This window comes from Eleutherodactylus coqui, chromosome 4 (assembly GCF_035609145.1).
Source record: "Eleutherodactylus coqui strain aEleCoq1 chromosome 4, aEleCoq1.hap1, whole genome shotgun sequence".
Taxonomy (NCBI): Eukaryota; Metazoa; Chordata; class Amphibia; order Anura; family Eleutherodactylidae; genus Eleutherodactylus; species Eleutherodactylus coqui.
Genome location: NC_089840.1, coordinates 70565248 through 70593241, shown reverse-complemented (window position 1 = coordinate 70593241; position 27994 = coordinate 70565248). Strand labels below are relative to the sequence as shown.

General features: G+C 44.0%; 1 protein-coding gene across 1 annotated transcript in view; it reads right to left on the bottom strand.

The window, feature by feature from the left end:
- Positions 1 to 327: 327 nt before the first annotated feature.
- Positions 328 to 27994, bottom strand: part of CCDC92B (coiled-coil domain containing 92B) — a 62832-nt gene continuing 35165 nt past the window's right edge. Inside the window, exons 2-3 of the mRNA XM_066598601.1 lie at positions 27634 to 27681; positions 328 to 1148 (exon numbers count right to left, since the gene is read on the bottom strand). Of these exons, the coding sequence (XP_066454698.1) occupies positions 409 to 1148; positions 27634 to 27681 (788 nt within the window). The 3' untranslated portion in view covers positions 328 to 408. The remainder of the gene's footprint in view (positions 1149 to 27633; positions 27682 to 27994) is intronic.

The window sequence follows — 27994 nt, the reverse complement described above, 5'->3', positions numbered from 1 at the left end:
TTTTTTAGCTTTTATGACGTTACGGATTTTTAGGGTTCATGGACTTTTTTTTTTGGAGAATTATGGTTATAACTCGTTAGTCCCTTCGGATCTGAGATGAATGATATAAAAATAGAATTATAACAAAAAGAAAGTCACAAGAACTATTAAAAGAAGGGCATTGAGAGGAAATATGTTGTTCAGTGTACATGGATAGCAGGAAACACCCTGCCGATAGGCATAGTGAGAGGACTGCAGCCAAACACAGGAAGACAATACGAAAAAGAGAATGCGCCTTTAATTCCAAAATGGACCTATATATTACTATAGTACCCGCTTTTTCTCTCTTTCAGTCAGTCTATGGCCTACTAGGTTCTGCTACATATCCTTCCAATAGGGCATATGGAACTTCATAATATGTGGACTGTTTTATTCTGAATCCCGAGAGTCTTGTCGGGCTAATGACCGCCTTTTTCCTCGTTCGCCTTTGGGAAGTTTTGCTTTGACAACAGCAACAGGAGGTGGTCTGTCCTCATTATCTGATGAGAGTTTCTCCGACCAATGAGTATTGACTGCCGGACCACTACCAGCAGGCCCTGAAGCACTTTTATCAAAGTGGGATTTTGTGTCTGATCTCTGCCGGTGAGACTGTACATACCTCTTAGGGTATAAAAATAGAGCCGGGTCGGGCATAGCTTCCAATTCATCATAGTTTATCATTTGCTCTCTCTGAAAATAGTCTCTTGTCGTATCTATACTCAAGGAACAGTCAGGCCGCCAGACACTGTGATTCTTATGTACTCTCCGTTTGACTCTTGCTTCGTGGTGAGGTTGCTTGACTCCAACGATGTCCAGTGGCCGTGATGTTGCCTGGAAGGTATGTTGTGAGCTTTGCTGCTTTTGCTTGGAGGCATGCAACTGGAAAGAAAGATAGGCCGCAGCTTCAGTTTGTTTATGCAGTTCTGTATTTAATATGGTCACCCTGTGACTTCTTCTTTTCAGCTCCTCCAGGAACCGTCTTTCTTTGTCCCTTAGCTTAGATCTCAAGGCTGCAACTCGATTCTCTCGAAGATAGAGATCCTTCTTCAACTGGAGGTTCAGCTGTTCTTTTTCCGTGTATCTGGCTTCTAAAATTCTGCACTTTTCCTCCATTTCAAACTCAAGTTGATCTGTAAAAGTATAAAGATGTGTTAAGAGCGCATAAAAATAATGCTTTTCTAACATTTAATGTCTCAGTTCATATATGTAAATGGGTTTAGGAGAAATTATGATATCTTTTAAGATGATAAAGACCCAACCCCAATATGCATATCTGCATAGTTTTTGTCTGGGACTATGCACTTAAATTCTACAACACACTCAACTGTATTAGCATATATATCCGGGGTGGAGTAGGCAGTTGGTCACATATTTTAACCCTGTCTCAAGGATGAAGTAAAAACAATAAAAAGAACACTTTGTGGTGTTGGATGCCATGTGGCAAGTTGTTATGCATTGTATAACAGATGAGGAGCTGCCCACCTGGTGGTGTTGCGTAAGGACCAAGATATACTGTCAAGAATGTAATATCTGCAGCCTTCCCTAGACTGATAACTGTCAGGCAACTCCATAGGTGCACAAAAATAACCATAAAACAGGGAAATCATTGGCACTGTTGTCAGGGATGAAGAAGAAGAACAGAGATCCCAGAAGTATAGGAATAGATGTATTTAAAAGGGGTATTCCAGGCTTTTACAACCGATGACCTATCATCTGGTTAAGTCTTCAGTAGTTGTTTGACAGGGATTGCAAGCAGCCGATTCTCGCCAATCAGATGATATACAAGACCGCAGTGAGTGCAGCTGGGCCAGACATCGTCATCAGTGGTCAGGGAAGAAAGTGAAAGTTCCAGCTTCACTCCCATTGAAATGAATAGGAGCACTGTGCTTCTGTTACACTTCCTGCTCTTTATTATGGTCAGGACTGGACGTTGCCTCATAGCAGGGTGATTGCCCTGATTAGGGTGACCCCTAAGCGCCGATGCCACAGTCGCATGGACTATCCAGTGAATAGGTCATTAGTTGTAGAAGCCCAGAATACCCCTTTTAATTCATCAATGAATTTCTGCATTGATTAACACCTTCTTAGCAATAAGCTGTTTTGGGAACTTTTGCAGTTCTGGCCTGAAGAAGGTGTCACTCTAACACAGAAATGTGTTGCCGAACTAAGTACATCACTTCCTACACACCTAGAACCTCTGGTTCTCTTTTTCATCCTTGATAGCAGTGCTGATGATTCTCCTGTCTTAGTAGCTACTTCAAGGATAACGTGGTAGTTAGGACCAATGTATGGCCAAAATCTTTACTTATATGTAAAATTTAGCATAAGAAATACAATTATACTTCTCAAAGAAATGTGAAAAAAGCAAAACGGTGGGGTTTATGAGCTTGTACCTCCAAAACTATAGGGTATCAAAACCACTTTGACTCCGTTCTTAGGTTTGTAAAGGCCAGTGAAATTAATAACAATTGTTTAGGTTGCAGTTATGTGGGAACTTTTTGTAACATGACTTTCCAATTGTAACTATTGAGTGATACCTGCAGATCACAGAAGAGCAATCAGTTGTCTCGAGTCACAGTATTCCCCTTGACTGCAGCTGTAGTTTGATAGCTAAAATTGGAAAGTCTCCATGTAGCCTCAGCCTCTGAGCGTTGCGTTAAAAATTTCCAGTAGCATAGACGTCCAAGTGTGAAAGGGGATTTTACAAACATTGTTGGATCCCAGTTTTGTGATCTTATGACAAATATCTAGGCGTACTTTCTTGTATGGATTTCCCTAGGACATTGTTCAAATCAAGTCTTAAAGGAATATTCTCATCTTAGTCATTTATGGCATATTTACAGGATGGAGACCCCATTCCTCTTCTTGAAATGGCTACTGTAAATGGAGAGGTTGCCAATATTACAGAAACAGCTAAGCTGACTATTAGTTATGAGCGAACTTTACAAAAGTTCAGCCTGAGTTCTAGTTCAAACTGAGCTGGAACTTCACAAAACCCCCTAATGCTGGTGTAACTGTTTAACCACAAAAGCCCTGTTTAACATTCTTAAATCACCTAAGAGTGTATCTAAGAACTTTTTGGGCTGTTTTTAAGGCAAAATTAATGAAAAAAAAACAAGAATAAAAGAAAAAGGAAGAAAATGAAAATAGGAAGAAAAAGAAAAGATAAGGAAAAGAAAGAAGAACAGGAGGAAGAAGAAAAAGAAGGGTAGAAAAAGGAAGAAAAAAAAAGAGGAAGAAGAGGAAGAGAAGAAGAAAGAAGAGGAAGAGGTAGAAGAAGAGGAGGAGAAAGTCCTTGACCGAGTCAAACTAAAGTTCAATCTGAAAGAGGGTTCAACTGTTTTGGTTCACTCAACACTTCTCTTTATGCTACACTGTTTCTATAACTCCCATAAATGTGAATGGGGTTATGGGAACTGCATAGAACAGTGAGCTCAGCTGTTTCCATAATACTAGCTACCTCTAAATTCACAGTGGCTGCTTCAACTCTCAGGATGGAGTGAAGTGTAGGGACCCCCTTTCTGGAGACAGGTGTGGGTATAAGAGGTGGGACCTGCACCTATCACACATTTATGACATTTCCTATGGATCTACCATGAAATGTCGAAGATGAGAATATCCTTTTGAAATCCACTTTCAAGTCTGTATGGTGCAGGTGAATCCTTCATGTTTATATAATGTTATAGTAGTTATGAGAACTACCTACACGAAATTACTGGAATCAAGCCAATTATCTTGTTATATATCCTCTGTCATAAGTGCAAAGTGACTTCATCGGGCCGTCAGATTTCTCCACCCAACACAACAGACACATAATAATTCTCTTTCATTGGAGTCACAGATACAACATTCACATGTTTAAAGCAGACACCTTTTACCAACCTGCTAAAACAAGACTTAATTATTAGTGCTTCTATTAATTATCTTATATTTTATAGCCAGAAGTCTTGCTGGAGGTACACAGCGCTCAGCTTGTAAGAAGCTTGTGTTCTCATGCAATAAGGTGTTCCATGTCTGAGTCTGGGAAAGAAGGGAGTCAAACAGCAGTAATGGATAAAATCTCACTGAACCTGTAATTAGGCAAACTTTCGATTTCTATTAACCCCTTAGTGACCACGCTATTGTGTTTTTACTTCCTGCCGTTGCAGGATGTGTATGGAGGGAGATAGCGCTGCTATCTCTCTCCATACATCACGTGTGTCAGCTGTTTATTACAGCTTAGACCTGCGGGCAACAACCCCGTTCGGCTGCATGGACGATATGGGACTTTTAACCCTTTAAATGCTGCTGTACGATGTTCGCGGGTCCTGTACGCCCCCCCGTGGTGAGATCGGGAGAGCCGTGCGGGTGTCATGGCAGCCAGGGTCCTTCTAACAGAAATGCGCTTTTTAGGTCACCCTGTTGCCAAGAAAAAATCTAATAAAAAGCGATCAAAAAGTCCTATGTATTCCAAAATGGTACCAACAGAAACAACAGGACGTACTGCACAAAACGAGCCCTGACACAACTATATCGACCGAAAAATAAAAAAGCTATTGTGCGCAGAAGATGGAGACAGAAAATACCGTATTTTCCAGCGTATAAGATGACCCCCAACGGTCGACTTATACACCGGGAATACACTGTAGAAAAAAAATCAATACTCACCTCCTGCTGCGCTGCTGCAGGGTGTGGCTCCCCCTTCCACGCTGACAGAGCATTGCTTTCTAGATGCTGGGTTTGAATGCCCCGCCTCCTGAAAGCTAATGCTTTGATTGGCTAACTCAGCGCGGCATCAGCCAATGCCCCGCCTCCTGATAGCTAATGCTCTGATTGGCTAACTCAGCGCGGCATCAGCCAATGAAAGCTGGTGCTGCGTTAACCAATTACAGCCATTCAATGATGTCACAATTGTGATGGGATTCAATGATGTGAAAGATTGTTAGACGCGCTGAATTAGTGCATCTAACAAAGATAGGACCTGTCAACTCTGAGGTGCGGGCAAAGTTAGGACCTGTCATCTCTTTGCCGGTAGCTTTCCATACACCCCTATGGGAGCTGGAAAGCATGCACCTCGGATTGTGTGAACGGGCTACTTCAAAGTAGTTTGAACTAACCCGTTCACGTGATTTTTAGAACAGTATAGCCGGGGGCTTTGCACGTGGCCATACTGTGCACGGACAGTGCTTGTGCGAAACAGCCCTAACATATAATAATGTATCGCTCTAGAAAGATGTCCAGGCCCCTCTTGAACTCTTCTATCGAATTTGTCATCACGACATCCTCAGGCAGAGAGTTCCACAATTTCACTGCTCTTACAGTAAAGAGCCCCCTTCTATGTCGGTGTAGAAACCTTCTTTCCTCTAGATGTAGAGGATATCCTCTTGTTACAGTCACAGTCCTGGTATAAATAGATGATGGGAGAGATCTCTATATTGTCCCCTGATATGTTATACATGGCTAGTGTATTAGGTCACCCCCCCAGCCGTCTTTTTTCTAAATTAAATAATACCAATTTTGATAACATCTCTGGGTTTTGTAGTCCAACTTAAAGGGGTTGTCCTGCGGCAGCAAGTGGGGTTAAGTACTTCTGTATGGCCATATTAATGCACTTTGTAATATACATCGTGCATTAAATATGAGCCATACAGAAGGTATTCACTTACCTGCTCCGTTGCTGGCGTCCCCATCACCATGGTGCCGTCTAATTTCAGCGTCTAATCTCCCGATTAGACGCACTTGCGCAGAAGGGTCTTCTCCCTTCTCTTCGGTCTCGGCACGAGCGGCGTTCTGGCTCCACCCCCTTCTACGCGTCATCGCGTAGCTCCGCCCCATCACGTGTGCCGATTCCAGCCAATCAGGAGGCTGGAATCGGCAATGGACAGAGCCCACGGTGCACCATGGGAGAAGACCCGCGGTGCATCGTGGGTGAAGATCCCGGCGGCCATCTTGGCTACAAAGAAGAAAGAAGCTGCAGAGACGGGATTTGGGTAAGTAAAATTATTTATTTTTTTTTATCACGTCCCTTGGGTTTGTCCCGCGCTGAACGGGGGGTCTATGAAAAAAAAACAAAAAACTTTTCCGTGCGGGACAACCCCTTTAATTACTCTAGTTGGCCACCTTTGTACCCACTCAAACTCTTATATGTCCTTCTTGAGTACCGGTGCCCAAAACTGTCCACAATATTCCATGTGTGGTTCTACCAATGACTTGTAAAGAGAAAGAACAATGTTCTAATCATGTGGCCCATGACATCTTTTGATGCACCCCATGATCCTATTTGCCTTGATAGCAGCTGCCTGACACTGGTTGCTCCAGTTAAGCTTACAGTTAACCAAAACCCCCAAATCCTTTTCCATGTCCCAATAGTTTCCCATTTAGTGTGTAATGGTGACATGTATTACCTCTGCCCATGTACAGAACCTTACATTAATCAGTGTTAAACCTCAAATGCCACTTTTCTGCCCAAACCCCCAACTTATCCAGATCCTCTTGCAATATTCTTGCGTCCTCTTGTGTTAATATCTTTACATAGTTTTGTGTCATCTGCACATATTGATATTTTCCTGCACAATCCTTCTTCCCAAGCCGCACTCCAGAGACCATACATGCATGCAGTTCTCTCCATTATAGATTGTGCGCTGTGGTAACAGTCTATCATTTCTCAACTCCAATAAACTACGATTGACATTCACATTCATAGATGACCACTTTATATACTCCTTTCAAAAGTGCCAAACAGGGATCAAAGGATAAAGTGCACAATTAGTGCGATTTCGCGGTAAATTGCGATTTTGCCACAATGCGTTTTTAACATTAATAAGTCCCATAGACACCTGGAAATTCGCAAACGCAAATTCGCACCAGCAAATTCGCAAACGCTAGTGGAAACTACATGTGATAAGTCACATACATATAAGCATGTCTGTGACTAGATGATTAGGGGCCGCACAGAATGGCATGGTAGGCCATGTGTGGCTCCTCAGGCCACAGGTTGTGACTCTGTGATCTAGACTATCAGAAGGACACAGAGATATAATGTAGGTGTCACAATGTGTCAGTTTGTGCTCCTAGGTTTTGTGGTGCTATGCACTGGCGTACATATAGGTGATGCAGGGGATGCAGTTGCACCCGGGCCCAGGAGCCTCGGGGGGCCCATAAGGCCTCTCTTTTCCATATAGGGAGACCAGTACTATGAATAAAGCATTATAGTTGGGGGCCCTGTTACAGGTTTTGCATTGGGACCAAGTTACGCCTCTGGTCCTACGCATTGACAGGAGCTCAGCACTGCAGGTGTAGGTTGATTTGGCTGTTGAGTGGATTCTCTGTTCATTTGTATCCTTGTCTTGTCTACTAAATGAGCAGCGTTTTGTATACCTCTGTTTGGTCCTGTCTTCATGTCCAGATACTTACTGTTGTGTTTGGACATTACTGTTTGCCTCCATGCAGGCAGAGAACTGTTGCCCTGCATGGTCGTAATAAGTGGTCCTTTTAGGACTTATGCACATTCATGCGGGCATGAATAGATAAATTCTGCATGAATGTGACAGGATTATTTAAAGGGGCTGTCCAGTTGTAAACTACTGATGGCCTTTAGGATAGACATTCTATAGTAGATTGGTGGGGGTCCGCCACACAGAACCCCCTTTGATGAGCTATTTGCACTTGTGCACAGAGCTGATTCCTGCAGGAAGCAGACAGATCTGTTCTCCCTGCAGTGGCCAGGCTTGGTATTGAAGGCCAAGTTCCTATTGAAGTGAGTGGCCTATAATACCAAACCTGACCACTGCAGAGAGAAGTCTTTTGACCCCCCCATAACTTTTTTAGCTTTTCATCGATGCAGCTGTGAAAGGGCTCGTTTTTTGTGAGGTAATCTGTACTTTTTAATGGTACCATTTTCGGTACATATAACTTTTTGATCATTTTTTCATCATGACATTGCATAATCTTTCTCTGGCTGAGTTTACTGTGCAGGATTAATAATGTGACACTTTAATAAATTGCACTTTTAAACTTCATGGACACAGCAATAGCAATTTTAAAATTTTTATGGTTAATGTGACAACTGGAAAAGTTTTTTTTTTAACTTTTTTACTTATTTTTACTTTTTCAGTTTCTATAGGGAATTTGAATTTGCTATTGTTTCATTGCTTATACAGTGTACTGCAATATTATAGTATTACATTATACTGTATTCTGACAGGCTACCATGACACCCTTTGATCTCATTGCGGGAATGTCATTCAGGAAATTTCAAGCCTGATCCGGCCATTTAAATGCTGCTGTCAGAATTGAAGGCCACATTTTAATATTTAACAGTTGTGATCAGAGTTTTCTCTGATCACAGCTGTTGCAAACAGGTGTAGGTTGTCAAAGACAGCTGACACTCAACGTGTATGGAGTAGACTCTGCTCCCGTCCCGCTCCATACAATGACACCAGACGCATACCTCTGTAGCGCCACCTGTATAAAGGGTCGGGCATTGATTTGCAAAAATGCTGCCATCCAGTAGGTGGCACTGTAGAGGTATTGTTCCATCTTCCTTATTTGCATATATCTACATCCAATCTCTTGCCCAAATATGTCACCTGCACCTCAAGAACATCACAAGAATCCACCCTTTTCTCACTGTGGACATGCTAAAAACTCTCACTGTTGCCCTCATCCACTCTCGGCTCGATTATTGCAACTCGCTGCTGATCGGCATCCCCTGCTCCAGACTCTACAACTTCCAATCCATCCTAAATGTGCAGCCAGGCTCATCTTCCTGTCCAGCTGTTACTCTGATGCCTCTGCCCTGTGCCGGTCACTGCATTGGCTGCCCGTCAGATACAGAATTCATCTTAAACTCACCACCCTCATCCTCAAAGCTCTCAACAGCACCGCGGTGCCTTACATTGCTTACCTTATCTCAATCCACCACCCAGCCCACGCCCTCAGCTTCACTAACAAAATAAGATTAAGTGCCCCTTTAACTCGAACCTCTCATTCCCGCCTCCAAGACTTCTCCAGAGCAGCACCAGTCCTTTAGAACGCGCTACCCAAAACTATCCGGGCAATCCCTGACACACAAAATTTCAGGCGTGCCCTAAAAACACACCTCTTCAGGAAGGCATACCATATCCCCCAAACCAAACCCCTCTGTACTCCGCCTGATAACATGCTCCCTGACCTACTTACTGCAACCCCTGCTACCCGTAATCAACTACCCCCTGAAGTCATACCAATTCAGCCACTATACGGCCCAATTTTGACCATTGTCTGTGCGTATAGTATCACTCACTCTCCACCTCACCATACCTTGCCGATCCTCAGCCCCTTTACCTTCTGTATCACCCCATTATCTGTAGTATGTAAGCTTGTTGGAGCAGGCCCCCCACCCCAACTGTTTTCATCAGTGCTGCGGAATATGTTGGCGCTACATAAATAAAGATTATTATTATATCTCCCAGAGGAGCATGCATGGCCTTAAACGTCTCCTCACTCACCTTCTAGATGCTCTCCTCAAGGAGATACAATACCCCTCCTTATACATGCATTGTGCATATCGGGAAGGGGTTAAACGGCTGATTGCTGGCATTGCCGAGAGGCCATTAATATTGTTATCTGGGAAAACCTCTTTAATGCTATACATTTTGCAATTTAAATACCTATAGTGTGTGCCATCTATATTCATTGCCGATCCCTACTGAATTAAAAATGACACATTCCCAGCTTAAACCAGCAGTGTATTCAGCGCAGGTGTCACCTTCTCTTCTCCTACCTGTTTCCCTGAAAATAAGACAGTGTCTTAAAATTAATTTTTGCTACAAAGAATTTCACTTTTTTACATGTATAGCTGCCTGGACACTATTTAAATTGACTTTTTAAATTAACTGTAACTAGGGCTTAATTTTGGAGTAGGACTTATAGTTCAAGCATTCTCAAAAATCCTGAAAAATCATTCTGCATCCTTAAAAATCCTGGAAAATCATGCAAGGGGTAATTTTTGGGGTAGGTCCTGTTTTCAGGGAAACGGGGTACCACGGTGAGGAGGAACAAAAGCACTTTGGTGTACCGCATAATGAAAATATTCAGGCCACAATTAAACATGTACCCATATTGCCCTCATTTACAAAGGCCTGATGTGTACAGAGGTTTTTATATCACTATTATTCACCAGATATAAACAAATGAGTTCTCTTTCTTCTTCTGTCTCTGGAGTAGAAGAAAAAACACAAACTCTATGCAGATGTTGTCCTTGATGAGATGTGAACCTAGGATCCCAGTGCTGCAAGGTAACAGTGCTAACAACTGAACTGCCATGCATCTCCTTCCTTCTTCCCGTTGCCTCTTCTAGAGGAGGAAGAGAAGAATAAAGAGAAGTAGCAAAAGGCAGAATCAGGAGGAGGGAGAAGGCAAAGAAGCTTAGTGGCTCAGTGGTTAGGTTAGCACTTTTGCGTTGCAGCACTGGTGTTCTAGGATTAAAACTGGCCAAGGGCAATTTATGGAGTTAGTATGTTCTCTTTTTGTTTCTTCTTGTACTCCTCCTCCTGAGAAGAAAGAACAAATATAGTGGCTGAGTCATTTACACTGTTTGCCTTGCAGCACTGCAGTTCTAGATTCAAATCCCTCATAGCTCCTATATTCCCCCGAAGACACCACTAGACTGCAGGCATTCTTATCCCACGCTATTAACCCTTCGGGTTATCGTTATTGCTCATAAGATAGCTAGAATATAGCTTCCCTCCATGTGAAATGCTGGAGGATGGTATGGCAGGTTCTGACAATCAGGCTATATAGTCAGATGCTATAGGCCCGTGATGACGAACCTATGACACGCATGTCAGCACTGACACGCGGCCGTTAACCCCGTTGGTGAATGCTAGCAGGGGCCGCGGCTATCCTGCTGGTATTCACTAACCAGCGCTACTACCGGTAGCAGTGCTGATCCCGGCGCACACTGTGATGTCAGTGTGCAGCCGGGATCCGCCTCCCCCGACGTCTCTTACCACTTGGTTCCGTGAGAGCCACCAGGAGAGGAGTACGGCAGCACACTGACGTCAGTGTGTGCCAAAGATCATCTCTGCTAGCGGCGCGGAGGCCAGCAGAGGAGCAGAGCTGCCAAGACATGGATGGGGTGAGTACATGGATCTCGGGGGGCACTGTCACTGCTGGGAGGGGTCCGCTGTCGCTGCTGGGGGGGGGGTCTGCTGTCGCTGCTGGAGGGGGGTCCTCCGTCGCTGCTGGGGGGGCCGCTGTGCGGGGCGTTGTCGCTGCTGGGGGGCCTGTTGTCGCTGCTGGGGGGCCGCTGTTGCTGCTGGGGGGCCGCTATCACTGCTGGGGGCTGCTGTTGGGGGCCACTGTCACTGCTGGGGGCTCATCATTACTAAGATAAGTGAGGGGGAGGCTGGGAGAGGCGAGGGCCTGTGCTATGGGTGTTTTAGGTTTACTAAATACAGTTAGATATTACAATTATACTTTTTTGTTATTTAAACTGTAAATATCGCAAATTTATGGATTTTTTCTCGAAGTGACACACCACCCGAGTTATGCTTGGTATTTTGGCGAATTTTGGCACACCGCGCTCAAAAGGTTTCCCATCACTGCTATAGGCAATACTCTGGAGGCTTCATTGCACCTCCAGGTAGGAGGACTAATTTTGTGTTACTGGTCTTTATGGGGAACGTGCGCCTTGATCAATTTTTGAGCACTCATCATTCTCTCTAGTACTGGCCTGCTGAATAACCAATGCAAACATAACTACAGTCATAGAACGACAGCTATCGGAATATGGGATACAATTGATACTATGGATGGCAATAAACCACAATACAAAAATATATACGTCTGCACTATATACCGGGCTTTTAAATATTTTCATTTCCATGCGCAATCTTTTTGTTAAGCAGTTTAATAAAAGTTATCCAATTCATAGGCATTTTTGATTCTGAGAGAACTGGATTGGATTCTGGGCTTATGTCCTTTTTTCTGTCTAGATTTAAATCCGTCCAAGGACAACCTCTGTATGGAGTTTGTATATGCTCATTGTTTTTCTTCTTATTCTCCTCCCTAGAGAAGGAAGAAGCAGCACACTGGCTCAGTGGTTAGCACTGTTGGAGTTTTAGGTTCAAATCTGACCAAAGGAAACATTTCATAAAAGTTTTTCAAAGTTGTTCTTAGTAAGATGTGAACCTAGGACCCCAGCCCTGCAAGGCAGCAGTGCTAAGCACTGAACTGCATTCATTGGAGAGGAGCCACTGCCACCACCATGAAGGTGTCCTAAGGGGAACACAAAAAATGGAAATGAAAAATGAATTGCTTTCCAGTTTTATCAGTCTCCCTGTTGACTACAATGCAATAAAAAATTAATCAGTTTGTATTCTGTTTTTTTTTTGTAATTGGAAACATTACTGCAGCCGTCTGCGCCATTGTTCCAGTGCGAAAACCTGAAAGTACAGAAACGGATTGAACCTCAAGGTCTTCAGTCTCAATACATTTCTATGCGCTGCAAAATTGAAACGCTTTCCTAGTTTTGCTGTTCACACGAAGGGGCACCAAAATGGAAATGAAAACGCTAGTATGAAAGGGCCGTTACATGGTACATTACTAATGATGATACATGGGAATATGGTAAAGAGTTATTTAGTTACATTACAATATGTGGATATTGAATCAGGCAGCAGTTTCTGTATGTCTTAAGATGGTTCAGCAAGAGCTTCCAAGAGTTAATCGATTAACATGCATCTTCTGCAGCAGACAACACTATGTGGCAGCAAAGACCGGTACATTACAGAACGTCCTAGTCGGCAGACCAAGAAATATGGTGTACATGATAAGACATCCCAGAACACAGACTAGAGGCTTAGATTGAAGCTGCTGGGCTGCAATGTAAAATCTGTAACAACTATAATGCTGCACAGCCTCAAGTCTCCATGGCCAGGGTGTGACTGCATTCATTATAGTTACACCCCTACATCACACCTCGTCTTAAACTTTTCAGGTACTTTAGCTAAAGTATTAGATAATTGTATTAGCAAGTATTCTCTTATACAGTATAATGTTGCTAAAGGGTTTGACACACGAAGACAACCTCTATCCATATGTAGTGACCTAGATTTGTCACTTCTGAGGCTGGGTTCACACTTGACTGAAATCTTGCGGAAATCTCACAGAATGACCACACGGAAATACCGCGAGATTTCTGCAGGAGAAATGCAGCTACAAAACCCGCGGCCTTTTGCCGTGGATTTTGGAGCAACTCTGCCGCTTGCATTCCACTGCAGCCATCTCTCTCCATCTTTCTCCATAGAGAGGAGAGAGGTCGCCGTGGAAACGGGGAAACAATTGACATGCCACGTCTTTGAATTCCGTTAGGGCAAGTCAATTTCAGCATGGCTTGGCCGCAGTGTGTGGACGAGCTTTTTGCAAAGCTCGTCCACTTTGCTGGCTAATCTCGGGATTAAAGCCGTGGGCGGAATGTCTTTGCAGAAGGTCCACACGGACGTTCCACGGCCATTATGCCCTGTGTGGACCCAGCCTAAGTGGTAATCTTGCTCTGGGAAAATAAGATAGAATAAATATATGTTTTAAGTATTTTTACATGTTCTGATGGTTTAATATCTTCTTTGTAAGGGCTGAATTGATGCCTATATTGGAGTTGGTAACAGGAGGATCAAATCAGATGGATAGAGTAGCCCCTGTAATTCAGTATTATTCAGTATCTGTCCAAAGTATTTGTCCGGCCCCTCAGCTCTATGTTGTCGGCGGACCCCATGAGTTTATAAAAAACCCTGTTCAGTTCTAGAAACTTAAGAAAGGAGAGCACATCAGATGTAGCAACAAGCATTTTCAGTTACAATTCGCTTGACTGTACACTGCCTGATGTCAATTCTTGACATCCTCCTTTGACCCCTTGCATTGACAAGATATTTACGTTCACAGGATCCCATGATTACATCATGAAAAAGCCCCACAATGTTGACAATTGAAATACTGGCCTAAGCTAATCTAGCACTGATAGGCCTCTAATGTGTAACTACACCGAAAGTGATCCACAGAAAACTTGTTCACTTGATTTCATTCTGCACTCTGGAATACTCATGTATTTAACTTAGGCTTAATGCACACGGGCGGATTTTTGCTTCGGAATCCTGAGTGGGCGTTCCGCCTCCAGGTACCGCAGCAATAACCCTCCATAGCATGCTATCGATAAATGATTCTTCATGCACATGAGCGGAAACCAATTGCGGATTCTGCTCGCGGATGAAAGATCGCAGCATGCTCCATTTTCCTGCGATTCCCGCACGGACGGCTTCCATTGGAGTCAATGGAAGCTGCCTGATCCACGGCCCGTCTGCAATTGACGGTCGGGCAGGACTGCAGGTGTAAACAGAGACCGGAGTAGTGGACTGAGCACTGGGTCACAGCTGGAGCAGGGGAAGCGGGGGGAGTATAGGACAATTTGTACAACTGGGCCACCCCCTTTAAGGCTAGGGTTTCTTGGTGACCTTTGGTTGTGCAAAGTTCACAACCTCCGTGTTCCTGCCATAGGCACCCATGGAGTCCTCGTCTTCCAGATTGCACAGCTGAGGGAGAATGCTGCATGGCACCTTATAATTATGATATAGCTGTGGATTAATCCTGGCTTTCTTTTATTGCAAGAAAAAATTAAATACTATGTTATATGCGGCATTTTATGAGCTGGCAGTGAACTGGTGAATACATGACTTGTGTTCCTAAATATTGCTGAGTGCCAAAGCCCAGCATTTGGGAGGGGGACTGAAAATCCTTGGAGGCTCCAAGAGGGAGCCCCAAGCTGATATTTCCATTAGAGGAATGTATTTCACCAAATGCACCTTCCTGTCTGCGTACCGAGCTGCAAGAAGAAGTGATCGGGGCCCTATCTAATGCATAATAAAATCCGAGAGATGAAAGACACAAAAGCATTATTCATCACATATTTTCCCTGACTCCTGTTCCTGCATGTAGGGCACTGCGGAATAAAACAATCAGTGTCACCCTAGTGCAGCATTAATACTCTACATTTGCCTATAAATAGTATGGAGAGATTTAAAGGAAAACTACACCTAAAAAAAATGGTAAAAAAAAAACTAGAAAAATATGACCACGGTGTTTGTCCGTCCGCAGGGTTATTTTTCCTCATTTTCATCCTGAAGGAGTCTTACAGAATCCTGCAGAGACGACAAGATTTAATTGTCTCCTGGTTGCTTCCATTTTTTTCTAAAAGTACCTATACAAGGGCCGAGTCGCCCGAATAATCGACTGTCGGTCCGTGTACCCACCGACAAGGCACTGAGCAAGAAGTCGCTGAGTAAGCGCTAGTCGTTCCGTTTCAGTGAGAATGATTACTAAGTGACTTTTTGCTCCCTGTAAACAGGAGTCACTCAATCTCCGAGTGACTGCCTGTTTGCAGCGAATGGAGGGGGGCGGCCGGAAGAGATCTCTGGCCAATCTCTGAATGACTGTGTGAAAGCACAGAGCGGTAGTTGCTGGAACCGCTGTCAGGCGCCTAAGCACCCGATAGTGGCACCGTGTAAAGGTAACTAAAAAAAAGACAGAACAAGTGGGGCAATACTTTATTAGGTATTACGTACGTTTTTTTTGCACGCCTAGCTAATCGTGGTAAAAAGCGGCATGTGTGAGAGTGATCTAAGGAAGATGGTACAATACCTCTACAGCGCCACCTATTGGAAGGCAGCATTCCTGCAGTTCAATGTTAGACTCCTTATATAAGTCTTTATAACAATGATTAAGAATTAAAAACCAAATGCCAGAATACCATACACAGCTGTTTAGGGGGTTTTGCACCTTATCGGCGTGCAGTACGTTTCTGGCATGGCCAGTGAGAGGCCTATGTTGAGTGTTGGGTAAGTTACCATCTCTCCTTAAGGAGAACACCTAGAAGGTATGTGAGGAGACCTCCATCCATGCTCCACTGGAAAATATGCAAATAAGGAAGATGGAACAATATCTCCACAGTGCCACCTATTGGAAGGCAGCATTCTTGCAAGCTAATGTCTGACTTTATACAAGCCTTGTAACAATGACTGGGAACTGAAAAACAGAAACCAGAAAACCATACACAATCAGCTGTTTTGGGGGTTTTGCCTCTCATCAGTGTTCGGTAGATTTCTGGTTTGGCTAGTGAGAGGCTTAAGACGTGGGTCGGGAAGGGTTTTCTAGCTTTTTGTTTTCAATTCCCAGACATTGTTAAAAAGACTTGTATAAGGAGTCTCACATTGGCTTGCAAGAATGCTGCCATCCAATAGGTGGCGCTACAGAAGTATTGTTCCATCTTCCTTATTTACATATTACCCAGAGGGGCATAAATGGCCTTATAAGTCTACTCACTTGCTTTCTAGGTGCTCTCCTTAAGGAAAGATGATACCGTTCCTGACCTATTTTTGTACATAATACGCACCATTATAGTCTATGGATGCATACAATAAACAGTGAATATGCATATTACATGTGTATTTGCTGCATGCTACGTTTAAAAACAATCTGCGCCTAAATATGCTCATGTGAGTGAATCCTAACAGCCAGATGTTCTCCTTATGGCAAGCTCAACGCAATCCACACAGTGACATGGAGATTGAACGGAGTAGCAGCTGGGCATGTGTGGTGCCGCTCCATTCTTTTTAATGCAGCCAACTAAAAAATAGCAGAATACAAGCTCTTGGCTTTCTCCGGCACACCAACTAAAAATGACTACCCTATCGACTGTTTCCGTGACACCTGGCAAGGTGGTTGGGGAAGAGCCATGGTTTTGCCATCTCAGCCATAAAACGTTAATATGGGACAGCGCCTTTAAGGGGGAATTCTGGTGGTAAGAAGTTATTCCCTATTCATGGGACAGGGGAGAACTAGCTGATTGGTGGGGATCTGAGCAGTGGGACCCTCACGGATCCCGAGAACCAGGGTCCGGTTGGTCATCAAATGAACAGAGCGGAGGTTAAGCAGGTGCACCACCACTCCATTCATTTCAACGAGCACACCAGAGATTGCCAAGTTCAGTGCATTGGGGATTGGTGGGGGTCCTAGAGGTCGGACCCCCACTAATCAGCTAGGTATCCTCTATCCCATGGATAGGGGATAACTTCTTACCACCAGAATATCCCTTTAACCCATTAAGGACCAAGCACTGTAAATTTATGGCGCTTGGTCCTGGGCTTTAATCCCAGCTGATTGTAAAAAAAAACACGGGGAATTAAAGCTCCTGCTTCTGCAATCAATCAGAAGCAGGTTGGGTTGTTAGCTGTTAGTCACAGCTTAGAACCCGAAGGAGAAGGCAGTTGTGGTTTTTAACCCCTTCTACCTTCTCCTTTCCTGAGTACACAGTGCTCAATGAGCGCTTTGTACTAAAAGATGAAAGTGGAAGTATTCCTTCCACTATGCAAGCCGGCGGTCACGTGACCACTAGGATCCCCTGTTACAGCAGAACTGCAAGATCTTAGCAGACCCTGATCAGCTCTACGAGTGACTATTGTCACTAAAAGGGGATGTTTTCCCTGTAACTGGGGCTTATGCTGCTCCTATGGATGCCCCAGCTACAGTGGAACTAAAAAAGGTTTTATATGATGTCATGGGGGACATAGTAAAAAAAAATTATTACATAAAGAAGTAAAACAAAATTACAGATAAAAATACAAATTACAATAAAAATAAATACATAAAAAAGAAAATAACCCAAAGCCGACACCAACCAAAACAGTCGCCGTATCTGCCCTGTAATCCAAAACCATACATATTATATATCAAAACGTTCAAAACAAAATGAAGAACCCATTCACATACTTTATTTTAGTGTAAATATACTGATTAAAAAAAAATAACTATAAATGTTGAAAAATCATTTGTTTTAGCTTTTTACCCACAATAAAACTAAGAAAAACTAAAAAAAAGGCTGTGAAAAACATATTTAAAAAATCGTCCTATATGTCACGGGAAAAAAATGCTGCAAAAATAATTTTGGTAGCTGAAGGAAAAAAAAATAGGGCAGTTAAACCACCACATGGGTAAAATCCCTAAAAAGGGTCTGGTCCTGAGGGCTTATTTAGACGACCATATATCGGCTAGGTTTCCATTTCCGGCCGATATACGGTGTCCTTGTCTGCAGGGGGAGGAGGATGGAAGAGCCAGGAGCAGGAACTGAGCTCCCGCCCTCTCTCCGCCCCTTGCCACTACTTGCAATAGGAGGGGGCGAGACAGGGCGGATCTAAGTAACGGTGCTTAGCTCTGCCCCCACCAGTTCCTACTCCTGGCTCTTCCATCCTCCTCCCCCTGCAGACAAGGACACCGTATATCGGCTCGGCGTGAAAACCCAGCCGATATACGGTCGTCTAAATAAGCCCTTAAGGTACAAAACAACCTGGTCCTTAAGGGGTTAAGCCTTAAAGGCACAACTTCTTCCTGCAATACCTATCCTGCTGCCTCCTAAAGCCTTGCTATACTGTAATAGTGCCCTCATTTGTGGCCCCAACAAGGTAATAAGTGCCCCCACAAGTTTATAGTTTGCTGATCGCACTGTGACTAAGATGTTACAGTCCGTTCTTTAGTTCCTTCCTTCGTGGTGTGTGGCGCTGTGCATCTTTCTCCCTTGTTTCCTGTACTTTGGAGCTTCAATGAACAGGAATCAAAGAGGAGAGGATGGGAGGATAGGAGATGTACAGTGCTGTATAGCACGGGAGAAGGAACTCAAGAATAGACTGCAACAGCTTAGTGACAGTACGATCAGTACTTCAGGGGTCGGGAGTGACGGCGTGGTGAGCGAACTCAGCTAATGCTGTCTTGCTAGTAGTGGCAGCGCCATTACTAAATAGCAGTGATGACACTGAAGGCAAGAGACCCCTTTGGGGATGGTGGCCATGGACATTTGCCCAGTTTGCCCAATTTCTCAACCCTCAGGGTGGTTTCACACGGGCGAGAAAATCGTGCAATTTTCGCCTGATGCATTAGTCAGTAAAAAAGCAGTTTAGGAAACTGATGATTTACAATGGCTTCCTTCCCATCTGTGATGTTTACGCGATGCGACGTTAACATTAGTAAGTCACATTGACTTTTGCGATTTAAAAAATTGCTCGATTTCATTGCAGGCAGCAGTGATGCGATGCGAGATTATTCTCTAAAGAAAAGCATCGCTGACGCTCAAAAATCGCAATGAACAGCGCTGCGATTTTCTCGCGGCAAAATGGTGATGGCCCATGTGAAACTAGCCTCACTGTCAGAAACAGTTGAACATTCACATTTGGCTATTTCTTTGGAGAAAGCATAGACAATAGAGATGAGCGAGCATACTCGATAAGGCAAACTACTTGAGCGAGTAGTGCCTTATGCGAGTATCAGCCCGCTCGTCTCTAAAGATTCGTGTGCCGGCGGGGGAGAGCGGTGAGTTGCGGGAGTGAGCAGTGGGGAGCGGGGGGGGGGGGGGAGAGAGTGAGAGAGAGATCTCCCCCCTCTTCCTCCCCGCTCTCCCCCGCCGGCAACCGAATCTTTAGAGACGAGCAGGCAGGTACTTGCAAAAGGCACTACTCGCTCGACTAGCGAGTACGCTCGCTCATCTCTAATAGACTATAAAAGTAAATTAAAGCCGCTTTCAGCGTGTTTTACTTCCGTATTTGATCCACGTTTTGCGGATCGTAATGTGAAGTTAATATATTTTTCTCTTTAAAAATGCGCTACTTTTTCCATTTTTGTAGAGGCCAATACAGATGAAATACTGATGACATAGTCATGACATACTGATGACATACGGTTGCAATGTCATCTGTAACACATCCATATGAAACTGAAGCATTTCATGGGGCAACCCCTTTAGAAGGGTGTTCCAGTTTCAGCACTTACAGCTTCTTTGTGGTAGAATGCAAATGAATGATGATCTAATGTATTTACAGCACCACCTATTGGAAGGTGACTATCCTATCAGTTAGTATCCAACCTTTTCACAGGCCATGTAACATAATTAGGGAATGTAAGACAAAACAGGATACCCATGAATATACAGCTATATTAGGAGTCTTACTCCTCATTAGTGCACAGTAGGGTTCTGGTTGGCTAGTTGAGGGACCATCAATGTAAGTCTGAAGGTAGTATTGTTTCCCCTTGTGGAGAGCACCACAAGGGTGTAGGGAGTCTTATATGCCATGCAATGCTCCCTGGGAAAAAAGCTATGCAAAAAAGCGATAGAATACTTCCTGTGGGACAATATCCGATCTTCTGGGATAATGAAAAGTTATGCACTTGTCTAACACGTTCTTCTATATAATTCCCTCATAGTTTTCAAGATCTCTCTTTTTACTTGGGAACCTTCATTACTTTCTCTGAGGTGCATATCTGTCCTGGCCATGTGAAAATCACACCAGTGCACGTTTTGTACGGTAATACCGTAGTCATTAGATCTTCTTTTTGTACTGATCCATGCGGGCGGGGAGGATCCGTACATAAGACAGATCCGTCTTCTACAGAAAATCAAAAAGCATAATGGTAATGTGAACATCGCCTAATTGATACAAAAATTTCATAAGAAAATGAAAAAGCTTTATTTAAATCAGAACATGCCTTCAACCCCTTCATGACTGAGAGTGTACATGTATGCCCTTGGTCGGCGGGGAATGTATGGAGCAGGCTCCATACCCAGAGGGTGTCAACTGTGTTAAACGGCTAGTGCTGTCAGCGATGTCTAAGCTATTAGACAGGGGGGCCCTCTATCACTCCATTTGTGCCAATGAGATATGATCGTGGGTTGTTGGTGACTTTCCAAGGCAGCCTGGGGTTTAATGCAGGCTACCAGGGCTGGAAAGTATTTATGCCTATTTCAGTATATTGTACAAAAAAAAAAAAGAGAAAATAATGTAATAATAAAAAAAATATATTAACCCCTTCCTTCTGCTGCACTTTTTGTCATTTTCATTATAAAGTCCCCAGTTTCAAAAAATTTTAACTTTTTTATTCTTCCAGCCAAATATTTACATGAGGGACAAGTTGTATTTTTAAATGGTACAATTTAAAGTACCATGTAATGTATTGGAAAAAAATAAAAGAAATTCTAAGTGGGACAAAATGGAAAGTAAACCCTGCAATTGTGCCATTTTTGTGGGCTTTGGTTTGACGGTGTTCACATTGCAGCAAAAATGACATGACATCTTTATTCTGTGGATCAGTACAATTATGGCCTTAACAAATGTATATAGGTTTTTTTCATGTAGTACAACATTAACAAAACACTTTAACAAAAAATTGCTTTCTGTTGCCATCTTTTTTTATAGCCATAATTGTATGTTTCGTCGATGGGGTTGTGTAGAGGCTAATTTTTTAGTTTTTATTGATACCATTTTGGAGTAGTTACAACTTTTTGATCACTTTTTGTTCAATTTTTTGGAGGAGACAGGTGATCAAAGAAGTGCAATTCTGGCATTATGCATATTTTTTTCTCTGACAGTGTTCATCACACAGGATTAATATGATATTTTAATAATTTGATTTCTTATGGATACCGTGATACCACTTTGTAATTTTTTCTTTTTAGTGTGACAACTGGGAAAAAGTTTTATTTAACTTTTAATATTTTTTTATCTTCTATAATAATTAAAAAACTTCATTTTATGTCTTTCTTTTGTCCCCATAGGGGACTTGAACTAGCGATTGTTTGATCACTCATACATTATGTGGTATTCTGACTGGCGGTCATTCATGGTAACAATGGGGTCCTTCAGAAGGTCCCTCAGCTGCCATGACACCTAAATGGCTTCTTATGATCTTATCAGGGCCCATTGAAAACACTTGCTGATCCTCCGGCGCACGTGAAAGCGCCCTTAAGCGCCAGAGGATCGCAATTTCATAGAATTTATGTGAGGCGTTTTTATATGCACGTTGACAAGCGCAATAGTGGGCTGGGTTTCTCGTCCCGATATCGCGCTCGCCTATGGATTCCACACGTAGAAGGATATTCTGTGCGGAAAATTCTGCACCAGCATCTGCACGTGGAATATGAGATGGATTTGGGGCAAAATTACTGCAGATTTCATCATTCTCAAATCTGCATGAATTCTGTTGTAATTCTGTGTCAGAGTCCACATGGTGCACATCTGAATGTTGGTGTGGATTTTTCCATGCGGAATATTCTACGACAGTGCAATCACCCTTATGTTGACTGCTGCGCCATTGTTCTTGGCATTATGAAATTTTGCACACAAATATGTTGATGTTCTTGAAGGGGGTTTGCAGCTCTGAACTGTTGACAACCTCTCTGGATAGCTCATCAATAGTTAATTGGCAGGAGTCTGTTGCCTGGGATCTCACAGAGCTGTGTTCAGCTGGAAAAACACAGCTCTGCACACCCTGCAGTGGCCCAGAATGGTATTGCAGGCACAGTTCCCATTCAAGTGAATGGAAACTTTCACTGCAATTCCAACCCATTGCGTGTTTCTGGCAGACAGCTGAGAACAGCTAATTGGCAAGGGGTCCCAGTTGTTGGCCCCTGCTGATCGACTATTGATGACTTATTCTGAAAATAGCTCATCAAAGGTTTGGCCCTGGAAAAGGAATAGTTTGCATTATTACATTATAAGCATATCACTATTCCACTGTACAGTAAGGCTGGATTCACACAGGGCGGATTTGACGTAGAAATCTTGCGGTTTTGCTGCAGCAAACACCGCAAGATTTCCACAGGACAAGCGCAGCTTTAAAACCCGTGGCACTTAGTCGCGGGTTTTGGAGCGGCTTTGCCGCATGCTTTTCTGTTGCGGCCAGCTCTCCCATAGAGAGGAGCGAGGCCAGAACAGAAAAAAAAAAGAATTGACATGCTGCGTCCCGGGAATCCTCACCGCAGCGCCGGCTTATGCCACGACGGATTGTCCATGCCGTGTGGACAAGATTTTTGACTAATCTCGTCCACATGGCTGGTTAACCCTGGGATTAGCGACCACAGCAAAATTCTGCAGGGGCATTCCGCGGCAAATCCGCTCTGTGTGAACCAAGCTTAAGGCTGCCTGCACACGGCCGGATTTGCATTGCAGAATCTGGAGCGGGCGTCCACCTCCGAATTCCGCAGCAAATACCTGCCATAGCATGCTATGGAATAGTGTTTTTTCCTGCCCATGAACAGAAATCAATTACGATTTTCTGCTCGCGGAGGGAAAAAAAATCGCAGCATGCTTTATTTCTAGGCGGATTCCGTGTGGACGTCTTCCATTGAAGTCCAATGGAAGCCATCTGACCTGTGGCCCTTCAGCAGTCATTGCAGAAAAGCCACGGGAACCGCATCATAGCCTAGCAATGGCGGCATACTCTGTACTGCGCTTGTGTGCTGTTGCGCCGGTGGGCACATCCGCAGTACAGAATAAAGAAGAATCCAGACAGATACGCAGGGGTCACCGCCTGGGAACAGGTTGTAATTCCGCTGTGGGATCCGACCCGGTCGTGTGCAGGCGGCCAATCAACTGGATAATGCAGGGCCATCTTAAGACGTTGCTGAGCCCAGTGTAAAGGTTTCACGAGTAGGCCCACCTCCTAGACATGATATCATCCTAGTGCAGTAGATACAGTAATGGGTCCAGGCTTACTACATAGAGACAATAGCAAAATGCTTAAGCCCCCTGTCCACAGGCGTTGCGAAGTCCCACGGCAGATCTCCGCCGCGGAAGCCGCCGCTCGGGAGCAGGAGCTGCCGCCGAATCTCCCCCAGTCAGCCCTATCTGATAGATAGGCTGGCCGCAGAGAATCGGGGCAATACGCAGCATGCTACGAATTGCCTGCCCTGAGCGGAGAATCGCAATGATGCTCCGCTTGTGGACAGGGGCCGGCGTGATTCGCCAGCGGTTTACTGCCGGCGAATACGCGTCCGTGGACAGGGGGCCTTACACATACAGGTAAAAACAGATAAGTATATGTACCTGCTGTGTGTGTGACCCCTCTGTGGAGAAGGTTCACACAGTGTAGAATTACTTCACAAGACACAGCTAAAAACGCAGCTTAGGATGTTCCATACGAGCGCAGGTGCAGCTACACTCGCCGGCTTTTCAAACTCTGCATCATAGTGCATGATTTTGAAAAAAGCTGCGGGAACACAGGTGCCGTCCGGTCTGGAGCAGGTCCTATCTTTTCTCTGCCCTACAATTAACTGAATCTGCCCTAAGACTAACTTTACACGGGTGAGCCCAATATCGGACCGGGAATCACAGCCCAATTTCGTGATCGCCAACATGCAATTTTCCTGGGGATAAGAGGCATTTTTGTTTCAAAAGAATAGGGTTCATATTCGTGCGAGATCTCACAATGCACAAATCTTGCGCAATTTTCTCACCCATGTGAACCCGGCCTAAATCTGCTGCTGCACATTTCTGCTCAATAAGCTGCATGTATACATGTGGATTTTGGTGCATAGAATAATGCACCCTGACAAGTGTACCCTAGCAGCCTTATAATGAATTTTTTTTCTTTTCACTGCCCCTACTGGAGTTCTGGGACTTCGGAGATTATTGAATTTGCTACCTGCCATCTGCACATACTTAGGTATTCACGTAGCGGTAAATAGCAAAAAGCTGTGTGGGCCATGGATGAAGAAGACGGTGCCGCAAACAGCTGTAACCATATAGCTTTGTATAGGGTATATGTGTGTGCTGCCCAAGAGAGGTGGGCTGAGCTGCCGGCCAGTGTGCAGAGCTTCTATGTCCACTCTTTGGCTGGGTGATACTCTGCCCACCAGTCTGCTGCATGCGACCACGGGCTGCCGCATGACGATTATGATGAGTGTGCTATCTATTATAAGGTAGGTCATCTGGGGGACCCCGGGCAGCCACCTGAACCACCTATAATACAATCCACCACTGGCAATACTATTCAACTGTATCTGCATCCTGAGGCCTCAGTTAAAAGTAGTGCTTGCAGCAGGCGGCCCCGCTGCCAGAGAGCCCAGTACAAGTGCACCATTTGCCCTAAGGTTAAAGTAGCCTTGGGATAATGAACTCGTTTTATAAACGATCTTGGAAGAGTATTAGGATAAAAGAAAATTAACTATTATTTTTATACCTTTAGTCCTGTTTTCTGATGGACCAAGAAACAATGAAACATACTTAATGTGGCTGACAAAGTAAAAATAAATCCAATATTTTCTATGGGATGTGCAATGGTTGGTATTCAGCCATGGGTTTTACAGCAATGTATCAGCTCTGCATTGGAGCCTTTTTTTTAACTATGTGGCTGACCAATCAGATTTTGATATAATTGACAGCAGAAACCGGATATGTATAGTACCCTATATATCCAAAAGATGGTTAAAAAATTGTACAGAACAAGCACTTTTTATGTTGTGTCACCCCTATTTCCTCATTGGTTGTAAACTCTTGAGAGCAGGACCCTCACTCCTATTGTTCAAAATGTTAATTAGTTCTGTTAATTAATTCTGATTTGTAAAGTGCTGTGGAATATGTTGCCGTTATATAAAGATTAGAAATAGAGATGAGCGAGTATACTCGCTAAAGGCAATTGCTCGATCGAGCATTGCCCTTAGCGAGTATCTCCCCGCTCGAGACGAAAGGTTCGGGTGCCGGCACGGGAGAGCGGTGAGAAGCGGCAGTCAGCAGGAGGGAGCGGGGGGGAGAGAGGGAGAGAGAGATCTCCCCTCCGTTCCGCCCTGCTCTCCTCCGCAGCTCCCTGCCCGCCACCGGCACCCGAACCTTTCATCTCGAGCGGGCAGGTACTCGCTAAGGGCAATGCTCGCTCGAGCAATTGCCTTTAGCGAGTATACTCGCTCATCTCTAATTAGAAATGATTTTGTACTGTAGTATGTGTATAAAACTGGTAATGTGGGTAGGGCAGGCAATTTTATCTTTGACATGTGTATCAGTGTAAGGCTTCATTCACACAAGCATTTTTACCCAACACTTTAGTCATGCTAAAATGTCGGTCGAAAATTGTTACCATGTGTATCATTGGATTCCAATCTATCCATTCACATAGGCGATTTTCGGGCACGTGAAAAAATCGCGTAGTCAAACGACAAATCGACAACCGTTTTTGGTCACCAATTTTTCTCGCAGCAGCAAATAGGTCATGACCTATATTTTGTCGAAAAACGCAGGAAGCTCCCATGGACTCCTGTGGGAGCTAGAAAAAAAAGGAGGGGGAGGGAGTTTACCTGCGTCCGGCGCTCGGAAAAGAGAACTGCTGGCTCTATTTAAGCTGTTTAAGCTAATAGAAGTCATTGTGCCGCTGACGGAACTCCATGCTGCAGCGTCAAATGGACGAGAAAATGCTAATTAATCTCGGAACCCTTCATTGCTGCGATTTTATGGCGCATGTGTGGCCAGCGTGAATACGCACACGCTCATGTGAATGAGGCCTAAGAGTGGCTTTACACGAGACAACTGAATGTAGGCGGAGTGCGCCGGAGATCATTTCAGCCGCCCACCACCATTCTCTGTGAACAGGCAGTTGTTCATAGAGGTCATTGATGGATAAATAGATGTTTGCAGTGGACGATAGTCATTTGATTTGTGAGCTAAAAAACCAATAGACTCCAACAAGTAAGTGATTCTTGCTCACTTACCTTGTCGGATCCCTTGTTTACACGGGCCAACAGTTGCCCACTATTCCTCCCAGTAATCGGCCTCACCCTAGGGCTCCTTCACACTGCCGTATGCGTTTTTAAACATTTGGCTGATTGTAACTACAAACTGCATGAATGAAGAATAGCTGCGATGTAGTCATGTATATTCACGAGTATTAGCCAACCTGAGTATAAGCCGAGTCAATACGTTTTACCACAAAAAACTGGTAACACTTATAGACTCGAGTATAAGCTATATTCGAGTATATACTGGATAAAAAGAAAAACGCAATACTCACCTCCCAGCCGGCGTCTGTGTCCCCGGCGCGATGGTGTCCCCGGCGTTGTGGCAAACTGCTTGAGAATTCTCCCCACTGTCAGTGTAAGTAAGCGCTGTGATTGGATCGAGCACCAGCCAATCACAGCTGATGCTCGATAAACCAATCACAGTCATTCAGTGATGTCATTCACTGAATGGCTGTGAATAATCGAGCACCGGCTGTGACTGGCTGGCGCTCGATCCAATCACAGCGCTTGCTTACACAGCGCTGATGGCGGTGGAATTCAAGGTCGAGCAGGGAGATGACAGCAGGGAGAATTCTCAAGCAGCTTGCCGCACCGCCGGGGAGACCATTGCTCCAGGGACACAGACGCCGGCTAGGAGGTGAGTATTGCATTTTTTTTTCTACCTCACTTGAGTATAAGCTGAGGGGGGCTTTTTCAGCATTAAAAAATGTGTTGAAAAACTTGGCTTATACTCGAGCATATACGGTAATTAGCATTTTATCATCTACTCATACGGGCGGTACATACGTTGCTGCGCGGAAATCCCTCGGTTGGCAGAAACCCTCGGAATGACTTCTAATAGATAAACAGAGGCTTCTGTCATCTTTTTGGTCTCCTTGGATGCAGCTAAACTCCCTCTTCCTCACTTTTTTGTCATCTCCCATAGACGTCTATGGGAGCCTCCAGCGTATTTCGGCAAAAGATAGCGCAACATGGTCGTGATTTTTGCATGCAGCTACAATAGCTGCATATATACGGTCGAAGAGATGGCGAGAGAGAGTTACAGAAAAAGATTTACATACCTTCCTGATATTTTTCCACTTCCTTTTCTTCAAGCTCCTGCGTTAATGCTAAGAAAAAACATATAAAACCATATAAGTATAGTCAGCAAAAAACAAACTTTTTTACTAACCCTCCAATTCTTTTGAAATAACACTAAACTGTTGGTTCACCCTGTATAACTATTTGCCACACAATACTCTAGAGTCTCATCTACCATTTGGTAGGTTGTTCCTATTTTTTTTCATCTTTATGTCTGTTTATATCACAATAATCATCACCATCAACATTACGTTATAGTGGTCGTTCTTTGGTTCAGTACACTTTATCTATCTTGTTGTGCAATTTTCTAATATTTTATGTAAAGTACTAATCTTTAAATAT